The 19,195-nt window shown below is 43.5% G+C and overlaps 1 protein-coding gene across 1 annotated transcript in view; it reads left to right on the forward strand.

The window, feature by feature from the left end:
* Positions 1 to 549: 549 nt before the first annotated feature.
* The window catches only part of cnppd1 (cyclin Pas1/PHO80 domain containing 1), a 30,822-nt gene continuing 12,176 nt past the window's right edge, over positions 550 to 19,195 (forward strand). The window contains exons 1-6 of the mRNA XM_080199536.1: positions 550 to 647; positions 10,778 to 10,880; positions 13,874 to 13,955; positions 14,923 to 15,043; positions 16,559 to 16,687; positions 19,000 to 19,061. Of these exons, the coding sequence (XP_080055662.1) occupies positions 579 to 647; positions 10,778 to 10,880; positions 13,874 to 13,955; positions 14,923 to 15,043; positions 16,559 to 16,687; positions 19,000 to 19,061 (566 nt within the window). The 5' untranslated portion in view covers positions 550 to 578. The remainder of the gene's footprint in view (positions 648 to 10,777; positions 10,881 to 13,873; positions 13,956 to 14,922; positions 15,044 to 16,558; positions 16,688 to 18,999; positions 19,062 to 19,195) is intronic.

A 19,195-nucleotide genomic window follows, 5' to 3' on the forward strand; every position in this document is an offset into this window, starting at 1 on the left:
CCTTCTCCCGTCCCCTCCATTGGTTCCGTCCCTTCCCAGCCCCGCCTACTTTTCCTGGCCACGCCCCTCTCCCGCCCCCCCTTCGCCCCGCCCCTTCCCCCCCTCCCCGTCTTCACCCTGTCACCGCCCCTTTCCCCGACTGCCCTCTCCATGGCCCCGCCTTCTCTCTGGCTCCTCCCCTCTCCCTGGCCCTCCTCTGCCAGGCCCCTCCCTGTCCTTGCCCCGTCCCCCCTTGCCCCCCCTTCCCCGACAATGTTCCTCACCATAGCCCCGCCTCCTTATCCTGGCCCCGCCTCCTCACCCCCCCCCCCCCGCCCCTCCCAGATCACTGCCCCCTCCCTCACCATTGACCCGCCTCCTCATCCTGGCCCCGCCCCTTTCCCTGGCCCCTTTCCCCGCCCTGCCCCCCTCCCTGACACCTCCCCTTTTCCCGCCCCCTCCCCTTTCCCTGCCCCCTTCCTCACCCTGGCCCCCCCCCCCTCCCCGCCCCGGCCCCCCCCAAATTCTCCTGGCCCCGCCCACGCCCCCCTCCCCTCCTTGGCCCCGCCCCCTCCCCCGGCTCCTCTCCCTGCGCTAAGATGGCGGACTGGGTGGACTCTCTCTTTGACTCCCGTTCCTTCCCGCGCTGTGGGCTCCAGGAGTTTAGTGTGAGTGTCTCTCCCGCGGCAAGGCTGCTATTCGGATCGCAGGGCTCGGCTCCGATAGCAGCTCACTGAGCCGGGCCTCCCGCCCCGGACTCGGCTGAGTCCGCTCCCCTGCGCTGAGCGCAACGCTGGCGGCGCCGCTCCAAACTCCAGGCCGCGGCTCAGGGGCCTGTGAGCGGGATTACAACTCGGGGCTGGGAAGGCGGCAGCTTGCCCTCCACTCAGCATGAAAATCTTTATAAACAATACATTCTAGGTTTTGCTTTGAGATTTGCTGTCTGAAATGTTAGTAAAAGGCTGTTTAATCTGGCAGTTGTTTCTGGGCTGGGGGAAGAGTTGGGTGTTTATCTGGGGGTCAGTGGAGTTGGGTCTGGCTTCCATGGACAATAGAGGGGCTGAGGGAGTGTGAGTTGGAGGTGTCGGAGCTCTGGGCTCAGACATGAGGCTTAGAGGATGAGGAAAAGGGATGGGAACAGCTGGACAGGCAGCCCTGACCTTGCTGAGACACAAATTAGTCATCTTTCCAATGCATTAAAGGGGTAGATTAGTTGCGGAGTCCAGGATTATAAGGGATTACTGCCAGGCCTTTCAGGGGCGAACAGAAAACAAAGTGTTGGGGAAACTCAACAGGTCTGATAGCATTCTGTGGAGAGAGAATAGAGCCAATGTTTCGAGTCTGGATGACCCCTCATCAGACCTAAACTCGCGTGAAGTTGGTTCACTTATTCGCACACAAGATGAGGGTCTGTTTAGCTCAGTTGGATGGACAGCTGGTTTATGATGTCAACAATGTGGCTTCAAACCCTGTTCCGCATTCTCAACCTTGTCCTTTGCCTGAGGTGTGCTGATCTTCAGGTTAAATCACCACCAGTCACCCCATTCAGGACTGCACAGTGGTTAGCACTGCTGTCTTACAGCGCTAGGGACCCCGGTTCGATTCCCAGCTTGTCTGTTGGAGTTTGCACGTTCTCCCCGTGTCTACGTGGGTTTCCTCCAGATGCTTCGGTCTCCCCACAGTCCAAAAAATGTGCAGGTTAGGTGGATTGGCCATGGTAAATTGCATGTTCGTGTTAGGGGGATTAGCTAGGGTAAAATGTATGGGGTTATGGGGATAGGGCCTGGGTGGGATTGTGGCCGATACAAATTCGATGAGCTAAGTGTCCTCCTTCTGCACTGTAGCGATTCTATGATTCTACAAAGTGGCTTCAACCCCTGTCCTGCCTTTCAACCTTGTCTCTTGCTTGAGCTATGCCAATCCTCAGGTTAAATCACCACCAGTCACCCAATAGTCATCTGGGAATATAGTGACTTTATAGAAAATTAGAATTCCTTTCTGTGAATGACAAATGGTGCTACGTAATTTGTTAATTGTAAGTCTGGGATTGATGTCTGGTTAATTAAAGGTATTTATGGGATATGAGAAAAGAGGTTTAGTCATGGATCGGCCATGACCTTTCTAAAATGTTTCAGGGCCTAAATGGCAGACTCCTGTTCCCAAGTTCCTACTAACTTGGTGGAGATGACAAGCAGGTGTTTGATAGATAACAAAATCCAGGGGTTACCCTTGCCTTACAGGATGATATTGGAAGATTGAGATTTGGCAGAACTGACTGTCCAATGGTTAATCCAGCTGTTCGCCAGTCATCCTCTTTGGAATATTTACTGGGTATCAGCAGTATAGTTTGACTTGATTTATTATTGTCACATGTATTGGGATACAGTGAAAAATTTTGTTTCTTGCATGCTATACAGGCAAAACATACCATTCATAGAGAACATAGGGGAGAAGGAAAGGAGAGGGTGCTGAATGTAGTGTTACAGTCATAGCTAGGTTAGAGGGAAAGATAATAAGGTAGATGCATTCAAAAGTCTACTTGCAGCAGGGAAGAAACTGTTTTTGAGTCAGTAGGTATGTGATCTCAGACTTTTATACCTTTTTCCCAATGGAAGAAGATGGAAGAGCGCATGTCCGGGGTGCGAGGGGTCCTTGATTATGTTGGCTGATTTTCCGAGGCAGCGGGAAGTGTCGATGGAGTCAATGGATGGGGGGCTGGTTTGCGTGATGGACTGGGCTACTTTCACAACCCTTCATAGTTTCTTGTGGTTTTGGTCAGAGTAGAGGCATACCAAGCTGTGATAAATCCAGAAAGAATGCTTTCTATGGTGCATCTGTAAAAATTGGTGAGAGTTTTAGCTTACATGCCGAATTTCCTTAGCCTCTTGAGAAAGTAGAGGCGTTGGTGGGCTTTCTGAACTATAGCGTTGGCGTGGAGGGACCAAGACAGGTTGTTGGTGATCTGGACAGCTAGGGAACTTGAAGTTCTCGACCATTTTCACTTTTGTTACTGGACTAATAATCCAAAAGCCTGGGCAATCAAGGATGTTAGTTCAAATCCGAAGGCAGTTGGGGAACTGCAATTCAATAAATTAAATACAATTGCCATCAAAAGCTAATATCAGAAATGGTGACCATGAAACAACTTGATTGCTGTAAAATCAGATGTACTATTGTCCTTACTGGGTCAGGCCTGCTGCACAGGATTACAGACCCACAGCAATGTGGTTGCCTCTAAAGCAGGCCTTTGTGTTGTATTCAAGGGGGCAGCTCACCACTACGTTTTCAAGGTTAAATAGTGATAGCCACATTCTGAGTTTAAAATAAAGCGTATTGAATGATAAAAAATGCGAGTGTACCAAGGAGAATAACTGGGAATGGCAACATTGAAGAATTTGCTGGGAACAATAACTGAAGGAAACAAATGGTTGAACAAATCAACCGATGCAAAAGTATCTTGGTGAATGAATAGCCAGAATCTAGGTAGTTGTATCTGCTTATTGTATTGTGTTAATTTTAAAGTGCATGTGTTTTAGTGCTGCTATTCTGTATGCTGTGAGTGTAGTTACTATCATTAGCAGGATGCTGTGAAATAATTTCACTTGAGAGAACTCCACTTAGACTTGATGCCTCAGTGTGGTGTTAATACAGGTCTAATACACAATCAGAAGTACCTCAACACCAGGTTAAAGTCCAACAGGCTAATTTGCAATCATGAGCCTTCAAGCATTGCTCCGTCATCAGTGAGTAATGGATTGGGATGCGTTCACAACCTTTTGTAGTTTCTTGTGGTCAGAGCAGGAACCATACCAAACCGTGATGCAACCAGATAGGATGCTTTCTATAGTGCATTTGTAAAAATTTGAGAGAGAAGATGAAGGAGCACCTGAAGAAGGAGCAGCACTCCAAAATCTCCTGATTCCAAATAAACCTGTTGGACTTTAACCTGGTGTTGTGAGTCTTCTTACTGAGCCCACCCCAGTCCAACGCTGGCATCTCCACATCATGATCTGTTATCAGGAAGGGAGCTGTTAAATTTTCTGGGCCTTCAGTGAACCGAGACAGATTATTATCTTCTGTTCAGAAGATCACAACACTCACTTGTTCTTTTGCAAACTTGCTGAGTAGGGAGCAGACCTTTGCCAAATTGTTTCTGCAGTTTTGGGCCATTAGCAGAGAGTGACCCCAGCCTCCGTCACCACTTATTGACCCAGGTTGAAGTTGGAATGTTTAGCAATGGAAAAAATAACATGTCACTTGCTACTCGAGAAGCCAAAGAAAAGTTTGCCAAATGTGCAGACCTTCCAACCTGATGAAAATTTTATGAGGGTAAAGATCCAGCCAAATGTGGGCTCTCACATGTGGATTCACTGGCTTGATTCATGCACCCAAGTACTCACTGGTCTATCATGAACCAATATAATAACAATGCCAATAAACCCAAGTATGGACGGAGAGTCAAGTGCAAAATATGAATAAGTAAATATTATTCTGCTTTGGAACATTTGAATAGATTGTTTCTAAATAATATTTGAAGAGTTTTGAGCTAAATCCAGGAATGTTCAGAATCCAAGAATGAAGGGAGAAGATGGGAGGGTTTTTTTTATCCATTTTCAACACCCAGTCAGTAGTACTGATAGAAGTAGAATCCATAATTGCCATTAAAAAATTATATGGATCAATATTTACATAGGCAGAAGAGAAAATAGCCATGTAACCATGCTGGTGTTTATGGTACTTTTCTTCATACTTTACCACTACAAGGTGCCACAGTGATTAGCACTGCTGCCTCACAGTGCCAGGGCCTCGGGTTCGATTCCAGCCTTGGGTGACTGACTGTGTGGAGCCTGTGCGTTCTCCCAATGCCTGCATGGGCTTCCTCTGGTTGCTGTGGTTTCTTCCTACTATCCAAAGATGGGTAGGTTGGCCATGATAAATTGCCCCTTTGTGTCGGGGGGATTAGCAGGATAAATATATGGGGTTACAGAAATAGGGCCCGAGTAGGTTTGCTATTGGTGCAGGCTTGATGGGCCAAAATTGCCTCCTCGTGCACTGTAGGGATTCAGTGCATGTGTATCCTATTCCTTTATGTGGTGTACTTACTTAGCATGCCTTTAAATTGTTATTGATAAAAGTATTTCACTGGCTTAGTTTCATTCCTCTAATGGATAGCGGAGATGCAGCCCAGTTGTGGCTGCATTGGAAAGTTCACTATGGCAGTCTAAATGGACTCTTTACAAAGAGCTCATTTATATTTAGTCTGACATTCATTATTTCCTGTCACCCTTTACCTGATAGAAGCTTCTAAGTCCAATTGGGGCAGATCAGAAGAGGTCTATTGTTAAGGGTTGGGCAGATCGCATCCAGAGTCCTATGTCAAGTCCTTAATTTCCGAAAGAGTACCGTTACTCCTGAGATTGTGCAGAAGTCAGCTTCGAAAGCGATTCCTGGCATCAGGAAAGTTAACCTATTGCCAAATGCAACAGAAGTGTAGTACTTTGTGTTTGCAGAAGGAGAGAATTTGAGGTAACCTCACTGAAGTTAAAGTTGATTAATGCGATTGTTTTTCACCATTTCAAAGTGTTGCAAAATCATAGAGTGACAGTTACAAACAAGTAAATAATGAGCAAGAATAATAAGGTGAAACCATTTTTATGGAGATAAGCTGAGTAGATTACCAAGGGAAATCAGTTCAGTGACCGTATAAATGAGTTCAAGAGACAAAGATGTTTGTTTCTGCAGAGGTCAGGAGTTGAGGGTTAGTTGGTAAGGTTGAGGGCAGTCAGAGAGACAGAATGGCCTTTTGGTATTTCAGAAAATGTTGAAGCTGAAGATGAAGTTTGTGATGAGTTTCCAGGAGTGCCAACTTTGCTTATCACTTGGACTCAAGTAAATAGTACATCAGCCTTCCATTGCAATACCACACTAGCAATCATGAGTTGTGGCAAGTAGTGAGATTGGATTAAATTAATCTGACAATTTGTCACCCAGAACCAGAGAATCAATAACCATGAAAGCTGTCAGATTGTCAGTAAAACCAAATCTCTTATGGCACCTTCCAAATGCGTGACCATTACCACCCAGAAGAACAAGGATGGCTAATATTTACGAGCATCACCACCTCCAAGCTACATACCATCTAAGTGAGTGGGCGAGGGTCTGGCAGATGGACGTCAATGTTGGTAAACGTGAGGTCATCCATTTTGGTAAGAATAACTGAAAAATGGACTATTATTTAAATGGTAAAAAATTGCAGCAAGCTGCTGTGCAGAGGTACTTGGGTGTCCTTATGCAGGTATCTCAAGGAGTTGGTTTGCAGGTGCAGCAGGTAATTAAGAAGGCAAATGGAATTTTATCCTTCATTACTTGAAGGATGGAGTTTAAAAACAGCAAGATTATGTTGCAGCTGTATAAGATGCTGGTGAGGCCACACCTGGAGTACTGTGTACAGTTTTGGTCTCCTTACTTGAGAAAGGATATACTGGCACTGGAGGGGATGCAGAGGAGATTCGTAAGTTGATTTCAGAGTTGAGTGGGTTGGCTTATGTGGAGAGACTGAGTCGACTGGGGCTATACTTATTGGAATTCAGAAGAATGAGGAGAGATCTTATAGAACTATATAAGATTATGAAGGGAATAGATAAGATAGAAGCAGGGAAGTTGTTTCCACTGGCAGGTGAAACTAGGACTTGAGCAATGCCTTAAAATAAGGAGAAGCAGATATAGGACTAAGTTGAGGAGGAACTTCTTCACACGAAGGATTGTGAATCTGTGGAATTCCCTGCTCAGTGATGCAGTTGAGGCTACCTCATTGAATGTTTTTAAGGCAAGGATAGATAAATTTTTGAGCAGTAAAGGAATTAAGGGTTACGGTGAGCGGGCGGGTAAGTGGAGCTGAGTCCACAAAAAGATCAGCCATGATCTTATTGAATGGCTGAGCAGGCCCGAGAGGCCAGATGGCCTATTGCTGCTCCTAGTTCTTATGTTCATTCTCACATGGAATTATATCACCTTTCCTTCACTCTAGCTGGGTCAGAACTGCCAGTAAACACAACTGTGCTGCATGGACTGCAGCAGTTCAAGAAGGCAGCTTGGCCTTCTCAGGGCAATTCGCAATGGGCAGAAAATGCTAGCTGGCAGTGCACAAATCCCTGAAATGAATTTTAAAAAGTTACTGCTTTCCTTGAATGAAGACTCCAATCACCACTTGTGACTCCAATTCTACTGCATAATTCAATATTCAGGGAGGGACAATATTACAGTGGTTCTTTGTGTATGGAACACTTTCTAACAAGGTCAGAAATTAATGCTTTCTGTGTAAAATGTTCTGTTTTCCTTGAAGAATTGCTTTACTGTTTTGTATAAAATGTTTTCTTTCTGAAAACATCCTCTTAGGTTCATGAAGCATTTTTCCATTCAGTTCTCAGACAGTGGATTGCACTGCATTGCAGTGCACCCCCATCCAATTTAGTGGGACCTGGTGATTCAAAGCAAAGGGATTATTAAGAGTGGCCTGAACTTGAGATACAGGCGTGAATGGAAATAGCTGAAGCTAGATGCTGCTGCTTACTCAGCTAGCAGAGGTGGTACATTTAGAAATAAATGTAAATGTTCTCTCTCGTCTCAGAGGACCATAGACTGCTTTCCTCTTTGAGAGAGAGAGAGCTGATTGGTGGTGATTTATTCTGAGGGTCACCACACCTCAGGGATAACCTCAGCCAGTACAGAAATTGAACCTGCACCGCTGGCCTCGTCCCAAATCACAAACTAATCATCCAGCCAACAATGAGATAAGTAACCAGTGAGATCAGAACGGCTTGCATTTACAGAACACCTTGCATGATATTGGGACTTCATAAGAACATAAGAAATAGGAGCAGGAGTAGGCCATCCAGCCCTTCGAGCCTGCCCCGCCATTCAATAAGATCATGGCTGATCTGTCGTGGCTCAGTTCCACTTTCCCGCCCTCTCCCCACAACCCTTAATCCCCTCTCTTATCAAAAACCCATCAACCCACGTCTTAAAAATATTTAGCGAGGCAGCCTCCACCACTTCAACGGGCAGAGAATTCCAGAGATTCACCACCCTTTGAGTGAAGAAGTTCCTCCTCAACTCCGTTCTAAACCGCCCCCCTTTTATCTTGAGGCTGTGCCCCCTAGTCCTACTGTCTTTTTTGAGCAGGAACTTCCCAAAACATTTTGCAGCCATGAGGTACTATCACTGTTATAATACAGAAAATTCAGCAGCCACTTTGCACACAGCAAGCTCCCACAAACTGTCATGAGATGATGAACAAAGTAATCTTTTTCATTGAGCGATTGACTAGGTTACAATTGTTTTTGCTGGAGTTCAGACCAATGAGGGGGGAATCTCATAGAGACTTTTAAAATTTGAACAAGTCTAGACAGGGTAGATGCAGGGAGGATGTTCCCATTGATAGGGGAGCCCACACCAGAGGTCACAGTCTCAGGATTTGGGTTGACCATTTAGGATGGGGCAGAGGAGACATTTCTTCACCCAAGAGTGGTGAATCTGTGGAGTTCATTACCATCGAAGTAACTGATGCCAAAACATTGAATATATTCAAACAGCTAGTTATAGCACTTGGCAAATGGAATCAAAGGTTATGGGGAGAAAGAAGGATTAGGCTATTGAGTGGATGATCAGCCATGATCATAATGAATGGCGGAGCAGGCTCGAAGGGCCCAATGGCCGCCTCCTGCTCCTATATTCTATGTTTCATGATGTTGGTGAGAGTTGAATTATTGAGTAAGACACGGAGGACTGCCTTCCTGTGAAACAGTGTCATCTTAGAATGGATTGTGGTTGGTGTGGACTCGATGGGCCGAATGGCTTCCTTCTGCACTGTAGAGATCCTGAGGGAGTTTTATTGTTGGTTTTGATCTCTATGTTGCCTGTCTCATTCAATCTGTTTGTCAGCTGCTGCACTTGGAACCAGTCAGCAAAGTGTCAAATGCATCCTATGCACAAGACTTTTAAAATATTAGTTGATAGATCCAGGTTCCATCATGACGGTGACATTGTCTGTTGTTGCCGGACGCTGAATTGTTGACCAGGATATGATGGGGGGGAACACTCTGGCCGGTCCAGCAAAGCATAAAGAATAATCAATCACCAGAAGGAACAAAAAGTAGGTCAGAACTGGCTTTGTAATGATGCCACTGCCCTACATGTGACCTCAATAACTAGACTGTGTAACACATAGACAGAGCCTGCAGAGACAGTTTTAACTGCATTTTAAGCCAGCATCAGGAATTGAATGACATTTTTAATATCTGTTGGAAACGATATTGATTCTCAGGTGCTATCTGCAAAGCAGTAATTTTATCCACAAAGTTTAGTGTCATTCCTATCGAGGTTTTTTTTTTAGTGGCATATTGCCAGTGCAGCTTTACAATGGCGATCAGAGGCTATTGACAAATAAACCCTGGTGTACTGCATGCCATGTAGGTTTAGACTGACTGACTGGCATATTCGGTACAAGTGGAAGAGATAATCCTAGATTACATGAAAATAACGTACGTGGTATGGTACCCATGATGTGGCAATGCAGGTGTTGGACTGGGATGGGCACAGTAAGTAGTTTCAGAATACCAAGTTAAAGTCCTATACTTTTATTTGGAATTATTCGAGATCTGTAGTCCTTTCGGAATCTTGACTGCTTTCTTTGTAAAAACTTGATATCTGTGTCAATATGTATTATCTTCTTGGAGATCCTCTCCAATTTGAGCTAGCAATTTCTCTGTGTCGATGGTAGCCATGATGTGGAGATACTGGCGTTGGACTAGGGTGGGTGCAGTAAAAAATCTCACAACGCCAGGTTGTGAGGCTTCCACTCACCTGATGAAGGAGCAACGCTCTGAAAGCTTGTGATTCCAAATAAACCTGTTGGACCTGAACCCACTGTTGAGACACCTTGCTGTGGTATGGTATGGGCACAGACCAGTCATTGAAATTAGCCATTGAACAAAGTCCTTCGTATTTAACTTGGTAAGACTGTATGAATTTTGTTTTGAGTTTTTCATGAGCTATGACAACTTAGTGCTACTGGAGATATGGTGGTGAAATTAATAAACAGTTTGTTAGTTTTTGGCACTGCTGATGAATAAACTGCCTGTTCATTGTTCTTCAAAACAATGCCGCAGGCAGCTTTCTTCAAGGCCAGCGCCAAGTGCTGTAACTGACTGCAAAATTCTAGCTAATGTATTTTTCATCTTTTGTTCTTGTCCACGGTGTTGCCTGCACGTGGCACTCCCTTAGGAAGATTGTGTGTATAATTCTCAATAAGTTTGGTCACAGATTTGTTGATGACTCTGCAGCATAATGTTCAGGCTCCCTCATTCTGGCCTCTCGTACATCCCTGCTTTTCATCGCTCCACCATAGATGGCTGTGTCTCCTCAACTGCCCCAGCTCCAGAATTCTGTCCCTAAAACTTCCCAACCCTTCTATCTCATTTTCTTCCTTCAAGACATTTCTTAAAATCGACCTCCATGACCAAGCTTTTGGTCACCTATCCCAATATCTCCTTACGTGACTGAGTGTGAAATGTTCTTTGGCATTCACTCCTGTGAAGGGTCTTGGGATGTTGTTACTGCTGTAAAAGTTGTACACCAATGCAAATTTGTAAGATTGCCTGGCTGCAACACTGGTGGTCTTTTATGGAGTTTTAGTTTCCTGAGACATATCGTAGAACTGAAAAGTTTTAAGTCCCTCTTTAAGACAGAGGCACCAGTCGGTATTTTTGCAGCTAACGCTTGCCGTTATTTCTCTCTGTAGCTTCTTCCTGGCCACAGCAAGCTGACGGAGAGAGTGAAAAAGCGACTCTACTACAGTCGGGATATGGATTACAACATGGATGCTTTGTCCTGTCCTGTCACTGGTACGTGTGTGTCTTATTGACATACAAGGCTTTGGTTAGTTCCTTGATAAAAATATTTCTAATTGTAATAATTTGCTGACAGTTGTAGAAACATATGTTGTGGGAAGATTTCAGAATGCTGACGGCTCCATTTTAAGGAACCATATAAATACAGGTTTTACATATGCAGTTCTTTGGGCGCTGTGGCTGTAGTCTTTCTGACCGCAGCTTTATCCCTTTGTCGGGGTGAAGACTGTACCAGCCTGCTTTGGCCAATAGCTTGCACATTCCATTTTAAACCAAATTGCTGACCACCAGTGATGCCATGTTTTGATTTTGATTTGATTTATTATTGTCACATATATTAATATACAGTGAAAAGTATTGTTTCTTGCTCGCGATACAGACAAAGCATACGTTCATCGAGAAGGAGTGCAGAATGTCATAACTCCCAGTAATGTCACCGTGAACATTGCGATGTAGGCGATGCCTTGAGGGGATACTCAGCGCAAGGCCAAATCCAGAAATGTTGATGGCGCAGTTATGCATTCCCGATGACCAGTTGTTGAGGTTACACTTGGCTTAAGGGTATGGTGGTTGCTTACAAACAGACTTGCCGTTTGTTTTCCCAGATCTGTGTATATCCATGTGGTTGAGCTATTTAAAAAAAAAAGCAAGAGCTTGTAATTAGAGGGATCTCTCACATTCTTCAGACATTCTGATGCAATTTATAGCCATTTAATTACTTTTGAAATGTGATTTTGTTATGTGGGCAAGCATGACAGTGGATCTGGACAAAGCAACATACCACAGACGTCAGTCAGCCAAATGATAATGGGTGGTGCAGTGGTTAGCACTACTCCCTCACAGTGCCAGGGACCCGGGTTCAATTCTTGCCTCAGGTCACCATCTGTGTGGAATTTGTATGTTCTCCCCATGTATGCTTGGGTTTCCTCCAGGTGCTCCGGCTTCCTCCCACAGTCCAGAGATATGCTGGTTAGGTTGATTGGCCATGATAAATTGACCCTAGTGTCGGGGAGATTATTAGCAGGGCAAATATGTGGGGTTATGGTAATAGGGCATGGGTGAGATTGTGGTCAGTACAGACTCGATGGGCTGAGTGGCTTCCTTCTGCACTGCTGGGATTCTGTGATAAGTTATTTAGTTTTTGATCATGTCGGTTTTGGGATGAATGTTGGCCAAGGGACAGGGAGAACTATAGTCCCGTACGATCTCCTGAGCGTTGTCTCTGTTTAGCATCTCTGACATCATAGCACTGTCCCCAGCTCTGTCCTCTAAAGTCCCAAAAGGTAATTGTAATTTTAAATACATTTTTGCAACTTGAATTTGTCACTAGTCACCAGTGATGTCGCTCAGTATTCAGCGCATACATAACATGAGAAATTTGACATGAAGAGCACATGATCCAGAGATATTAAAATTTATTTTTCACGGAATGTGGGCATCACTGGCTAGGCCACCGTTTTCTATCCAAGATGGCAGCGGAGCAAGGTGACTTTTTGCAAACTGTGCCGAGCATACCTTCTAATTCTATCTTTCACACTCATTCTATGCTTCTAAAACTTCACTCTAACTCTTTTAAACTCTGTAACAATGTTTTAATACATTCTTCATTCTCATTTTCTTCTCTATGAACGGCATGCTTTGTCTGTATAGCATGCAAGAATACTTTTCATTGTATGTTAATACATGTGACAATAAATCACATCATTTATCGTCCATCCTGAATTGCCTTGTAAACATGGTGATGACCGCCTTCTTGAATCACTACAATCCACGTTTGTGAATACACCGACAGTGGAGTTCGGAAAGGTGTTCCAGGATTTTGACCCAGCGACAGTGAAGGAAAGATGGTGTAGTTCCAAGTCAGGATGGTGTGTAGCTTGGAGGAGAATTTGCAGCAGGTGATGGTGTTCCCGTGTATCTTTTTTTCCAGGTGGTAGTGGTTGTGTTTGAAAGTTGCTGTTGAAGGAGGTTTGATGAGTTCCTGCAGTACAGCTTGTAGATGTTACAAATTGCTATCACTGTGTATCGATGGTGAAGGGAGTTAAGGTGGTAGATGGGGTGCCAATCAAGCAATTTGCTTTATCCTGAATGTTGTCGAGATTCTTTGTGTTGTTGGAGCAGCAGTTACCCAGGCAAGTGGAGAATATTCCATCATGCTCCTAACTTGTCCCTTGTGGACAACATAATATGCATTACAGGTAAGAATGAAAATATAAAGCTGAATTGGGAAACTACAAACAAGTTGCCTTTCTAATTGACTGCCTTTTTGAAAGAAGAGTTTCAAGTGAAATATCCAAAAGCCTGGAAGAAACATTAAAAAGAAAAAGTTTCAGTTTGATGTTAAAACTTTTTGGGCAAGTCCCATGTATTATATGCATGGGGACATCTGAGTGCTTCCCCAGAGCACCTTCTGGGGAACATCCAGAGACTGAGGCTTCTGGGCTAATTAATTGGGCTTATGACTCTTGCTAGGAAGCACATACATTCAGATGCATTGACCCGACTTCGGCAAACAAAAAGAATGTCTTCAAGCTTTTCATTTTTATTAGTGTCACAAGTAGGCTTACATTAACACTACAATGCTGTTTCTGTGAAAATGCCTAGTAGCCACACACTGGAGCCTGTTCAGGTACACTGAGGGAGAATTTAGCACGGCCAATGCACCTAACCAGCACATCGTTCATAGCACCCCAGAGGAAACCAACTCTTTGTGCCTGTTTTGAATGATACAGAAACATGGGGACCCTGTAGTTCCACATTACCTACTCCATGGCAACACCTTGGCCCACCTGAGTCGACTTGCCAGCCAGTCAGCTCCCTTTACTCCTATAGTATAAATTGTTGTGATTGTTTGAAATTTGCCATTCTTGTGATTGGTGTGATGAGTGCAAGACGAAGAGCTTCAGCAGCATGTGCTTCTCTCCAGCAATATTCATGTTCTGTACTATCAAATGAAGAAACTAATTTAAAGACCTTGTCTCTTTCAGACATTGCTGTAGAACTGCTTCAGAAATCAGCACCAAGTCCCATCCGAAAACTCCGGAAGAAGTATGCAGCTCATGTGGCTAGGTAGGTTTATAGATTAAGTTGCAGCAGGTAGTTGTCTAATCTCTATTTGGTGCGGATTGTTGGTGAATTATTTTTAGATGGACCTGTGATGTGCAAGAGTTCCCAACAGGCATCGTTCTTGTTCTCCAACAGTTATTGAATGTCCTGCAGAGTGCAGTTTTTGTTCTGCCGCCCTGTCTTGTATTTCTGGAGCTATGTCTTGTAGACTTTTTAGAAGGAGAAGACATGAACAGTCAAAGTTGGAGGGATATCTAGATGGGGGGGTGGTGTTGGGTGATTCATAGCTGGCAAGGCTAGGGAGTGACTTTTCCCAAGCTAGTTAATGCGGAACTTATTTTTAATTTTCAATTATTTTTGGGACATATCTGTTTAGTAACAGCAGATGTGTTGCTCATTCCTGATTTTCCCAAGGAAGTGACAGTGGATCTTATCTGTGAACTTTCTAGCTTTTCTGAAGGCACTTTGGTTTACAGCATTATTGTGCTCTGAAAGATCTTGACTAAGAGTAGCCATTAATTGCACTGTCTTCTGAAATTGTATCAGTGATATTGAAAAATCAACATAATTTCAAGCAGGCCCTCAACCTATCCTCTCCATTCTATTTTCCAACCCTAATCTTCATCTAATGCTCACCAAATAATCATCAGCATGCATGGGGTGGCATGGTAGCACAATGCCAGGGGCCAGGGTTCGATTCCCGACTCAGGTCACTGGCAGTGTGGAGTTTACACATTCTCTCCGTCCCTGTGTGGGTTTCCTCTGCGTGCTCCGGTTTCCTCCCACATTCTGAAAGACGTGTTGGTTAGGTGCATTGACCCAAACAGACGCTGGATTGTGGCGACTAGGGGAATTTCACAGTAACTTCATTGCAGTGTACTCACAAGTAAGCCTTACTTGTGACTGATGAATAAACTTTTAACTTTACTTTAAAATCTATAAGGGTTAATGATGCCTGCTTTTTCCACAGGGAGGCCTGTATTTCACCTTGTGCAATGATGCTTGCTCTTGTCTACATTGAGCGTCTACGCCATCGAAATCCGGAGTACCTGCAGCAGATCTCATCATCTGACCTTTTTCTAATATCCATGGTGAGTAAAAACCGCAGCACTGTCTTTGCTCATGCAAGCTGCAATTAGGAGTGACTTACACTCGTATAGTCTGTTTCACAACTTTGGGACATCCCAAGCACTTTGTAGCCAATGAAGAACTTTTTCAGGTGCAGTCACTGTTGTAATATGGGAAACCAGTTTGCACACAGCAAGCTCCCACAAGCAGCAGTACGAAACTGACTGGATAGTCTGTATTATTGATATGGATTGAGGGATTACCCTGCCGATTTTTGAAATAGTACCATGGGATCTGTGTTCAACTAAGAGGACAGGCATGGCCTTGGTTCTTATTCACAAAATGATACTTCCCATGGCACTGCACTCCCTCAGTACTGTTCAAAGACTTTAACCTGCTTAAAGTACCTGAATCCTTACTGTTTTCTAAGTCTTGTTTGTTTGCTGCAATGAGCATAGAGTCAGAGGTTTAAAGCATGGAAACAGGCCCTTTGGCCCAACTTATCCATGCCATCCTTTTTTTTTCAATCACTAAGCTAGTCCCAATTGCCCGCATTGGCCTACATCCCTCTATACCCGTCCTCTCATGTAACTGTCTAAATGCTTTTTAAAAGACAGAATTGTAACCTGTCTAAATACTTTTTAAAAGACAAAATTGTATCCACCTCTACTATTATCTCTGGCACCTTGTTCCAGACATTCACCATGCTCTGTGTGGAAAAAAATTGCCCCCTGACCCTTTTGTATCTTTCCCCTCTCACCATAAACCTATGCCCTCTAGTTTTAGACTCCTCTATCTTTGGGAAAAGATGTTGACCATCTAGCTAATCTATACCCCTCAATATTTTATAAACCTCTATAAGATCACCCCTAAGCCTCCTACCCTCCAGTGAAAGGAATCCTACTTTATCCAGCCTCTCCTTATAACGCACACCATCAAGTTCCAGTAGTATCCTAGTACGTCTTTCCTGCACTCTTCCTAGTTTAATGATATCCTTTCTAGAATAAGGTGACCAGAACTGTACACAGTATCTTAAGTATTGCCTTACCAATGTCTTGCACAACTTCAACAAGACAGCCCAATTCCTGTATTCATGATTGAATCTGCTGTGTCTTCTTCTGTTCCCCATCTAACTCTAGCTCCTTCTGGATGCAATGAATCTGGAATCTTCTCTACTCCAGATCCATTAGTTACTAACCCGCCTGTAATAACAGGAAATAATTTCACTCTATCTACTCTATTAATACCCTTAATAGTTACTTCAGAGTAATTAATTTGATGTGAAGACTGCTGTCATGTTTCTAAGCATTAGATAAGAAACTGTATCATTGGAAATAACATCTTCATTCTTTTAGCAAATGCTTGTTGGCTTGGGAGGCCTGTACCTCATCTTGTGCAATTAAAATACTTTCTAAATGATTGCTTAGAAAGTTCACAGAACTGTTTTTGTTAGGTAAGGTTACTTTTAGCTAGTGCTCCTAGTGTAGAGACTGTGCCTGTGAGTGTTTTGTTTTCAAGCATTTTTGGCTCTGTTACAGATGGTTGCCAGTAAGTATTTGTATGATGAGGGAGAGGAAGAGGAGGTGTTTAATGACGAGTGGGGAGCTGCGGGCAAGCTGGATGTTCAAGTGGTCAACACACTGGAGATGAACTTTCTGCGGGCAATTGTAAGTTACCTGAGCTGTCCATTTGATAATATAATAAGTATTATGTTAATAGACTTGCACCTACAATAAACCTTGCACTTGAAATGTTTCACCTGACACACTTGCAAAATGAAATAAAAACTCGCAGTCATTAACCCCATGAGAGATGTGGTGTAACACAGTTATATAGAGGTTTACAGCATGGAAACAGACCCTTTGGCCCAACTTGTCCATGCCATCCTTTTTTAAAACCCTTAAGCTAATCCCAATTGCCTGCATTTGGTCAATATCTCGCTATTCCTGTCTTACCCATGTAACTATCTAAATGCTTTACAAAAGACAAAATTGCCTCTACTACTACCTCTGGCAGCTTGTTCCAGACGCACGCCACCGTTTGTGTGAAAAAATTGCCCCTCTGGACACTTCTGTATTTCTCCCCTCTCACCTTAAACCTATGCCCTCTAGTTTTAGATTCCCCTACTTCTGGGAAAAGATACTGACTATCTAGCTGACCTGTGCCCCTCGTTATTTCTAATGTAAGAGTTAATGATGTGAATGTATTCAAGAGGCAGCACTTAACGTTAAAGTTTATTTATTAGCCACAAGTAAGGCTTACATTAACACTGCAATGAAGTTACTGTGAAATTCTCCTAGTCACTACATTCCAGTACCTGTTCGCGTCAATGAACCTGACCAACACATTTTTCAGTCTGTAAAAGAAAACCAGACACCCAGAGGAAACCCACACAGACATGGGGAGAACGTGCAAACTCCACACAGATAGCGACCCAAGAGTTGGTTCAAGCGTTATGGGGAAAAAGCAGGATTAGGCTATTGAGTTGGACGATCAGCCACGATCATGATGATTGGCAGAGCAGACTCAAAAAGCCAAATAAAGTTTGAAGTTTATTTATTAGTCACACGTAAGGCTTACATTAACACTGCAATGAAGTTACTGTGAAATTCCCTTGGCTGCCACAGTCCGGTGCCTGTTAGGATCAATGCACCTAACTAGCACATCTTTCAGAAATGGCCTCCTCCTGCTCCTATCTTTTGTGTTTCTGTGTGAAGTTCCACCAAATATTATTACTGGAGCAGGAGCACTGTTATCCAATATACCTCCCTCGTGCTTACTCCTTACAAGCCTCTGCAGCAGAATCACATCCTTGTAAAACACCCTTTTTGCATTTGCTCTGAATGCCATTTTGGGAACAAAGACCAGCAGACAATCTATAAGATTTCTCCTTGGGCTTAAATTGATAAACAAAGACAGAAGCTATTCAACCCATTGTACTTTTTCTTGGCTCTTCAGCCCTGTAATTTTTCTCCTTCAAATACTTATTAAGTCTCCTTTTGGAGGATCCTATTGAATCTGCTTCCTCCACCTTTTCAGGCAGAACATTCCAGATCAAACAACTCTTTTTTTTAAAGCTTCCTCATATTTTCCTCTGGTTATTTTGCCAGTTATCTTAATTTCTGTCCTCTGGTGCCACTGGAGATAGTTTCTCCTTATTTACTTTGTCAAAGTCATTCAAATCTTCTTTTAGCCTCGCTGCTGTAAGAACAGTTTCTCAAATAAAAGCTGTAGCTACTGGAAATACTCAAAGTCTGTCAGCATCTGTGAAGAGAGAAGCAGAATTAACATTTCAGGTCTATGAGTTTTCGTCAGAACAGTAAGTGTAAGTGAGCTCTTATTCAAACAGCCTGTTTTCAGGCTGCGCTGACTGATTCTTGGTACGGGGGAGGGGAGGGTGCTGTTGAACTTAGTCTTAAGTGCTTAGGAGATGTGTCACTTGCACCACCTCTTCAAAACCTTGACTTAAAAGTGACTTTCTGGCCGAGAGCTTCTTGATAGTCTCAGAGCTAAGTGACTCTGAGACCTAGACCAATAGGCGGCTTGGCATGTCACACAATCCTCCCCTTGTATGAAATTGCGGGCCATTGTTCATTGTGAAGCTAGAAACGAATATTCCTCACAGTGTGAGATGTATCGCCAGAGTTGTCAAGCAGAGAGTAAGATCCAAATTGAGGATCTTCAGGAGAGTTAGAAAGCTGCTTTATCAGAAGACATCAAAGAAAAATCTTGAATCTGTCTGAACTTGGAAGTGGGTGAGTATTGTGAGCAAGGTATACACTTCCCTAGATCACTTTTCTGAGTTGACCTTTTCTTCAGTCAGGCTTCAATTAATTTTATGATGTTTGTCACGCTTTCATTAGGAGCTGTCATTTGGCCAATGGCAGAAGCGTTGAAAAAGAAGTTTATTAGTCCAATGGTTAGCTGTCTATAATATGAAAACTTGTAACTAAATGTCTCTTTTCCTTTGGCTTTGCAGGATTGGAACTTGTACGTAAATACCCAGGAATTCTTTGAGCTTTTGAGTCGATTGGAGGGAAGGTAAGTGCTAGGTGTTGGTGAAAAGCACTTGTGGTTATAGTTTGATGTGTTACAGTGCTGAAGTTTACAGTGGTAAAATGAGTAAGCCAAACAAACTAAAAATGCTGTCCTGGTGACTTCTGATACATAGAAAT

This window comes from Carcharhinus amblyrhynchos, chromosome 11 (assembly GCF_965287045.1).
Source record: "Carcharhinus amblyrhynchos chromosome 11, sCarAmb.v2.hapA, whole genome shotgun sequence".
Taxonomy (NCBI): Eukaryota; Metazoa; Chordata; class Chondrichthyes; order Carcharhiniformes; family Carcharhinidae; genus Carcharhinus; species Carcharhinus amblyrhynchos.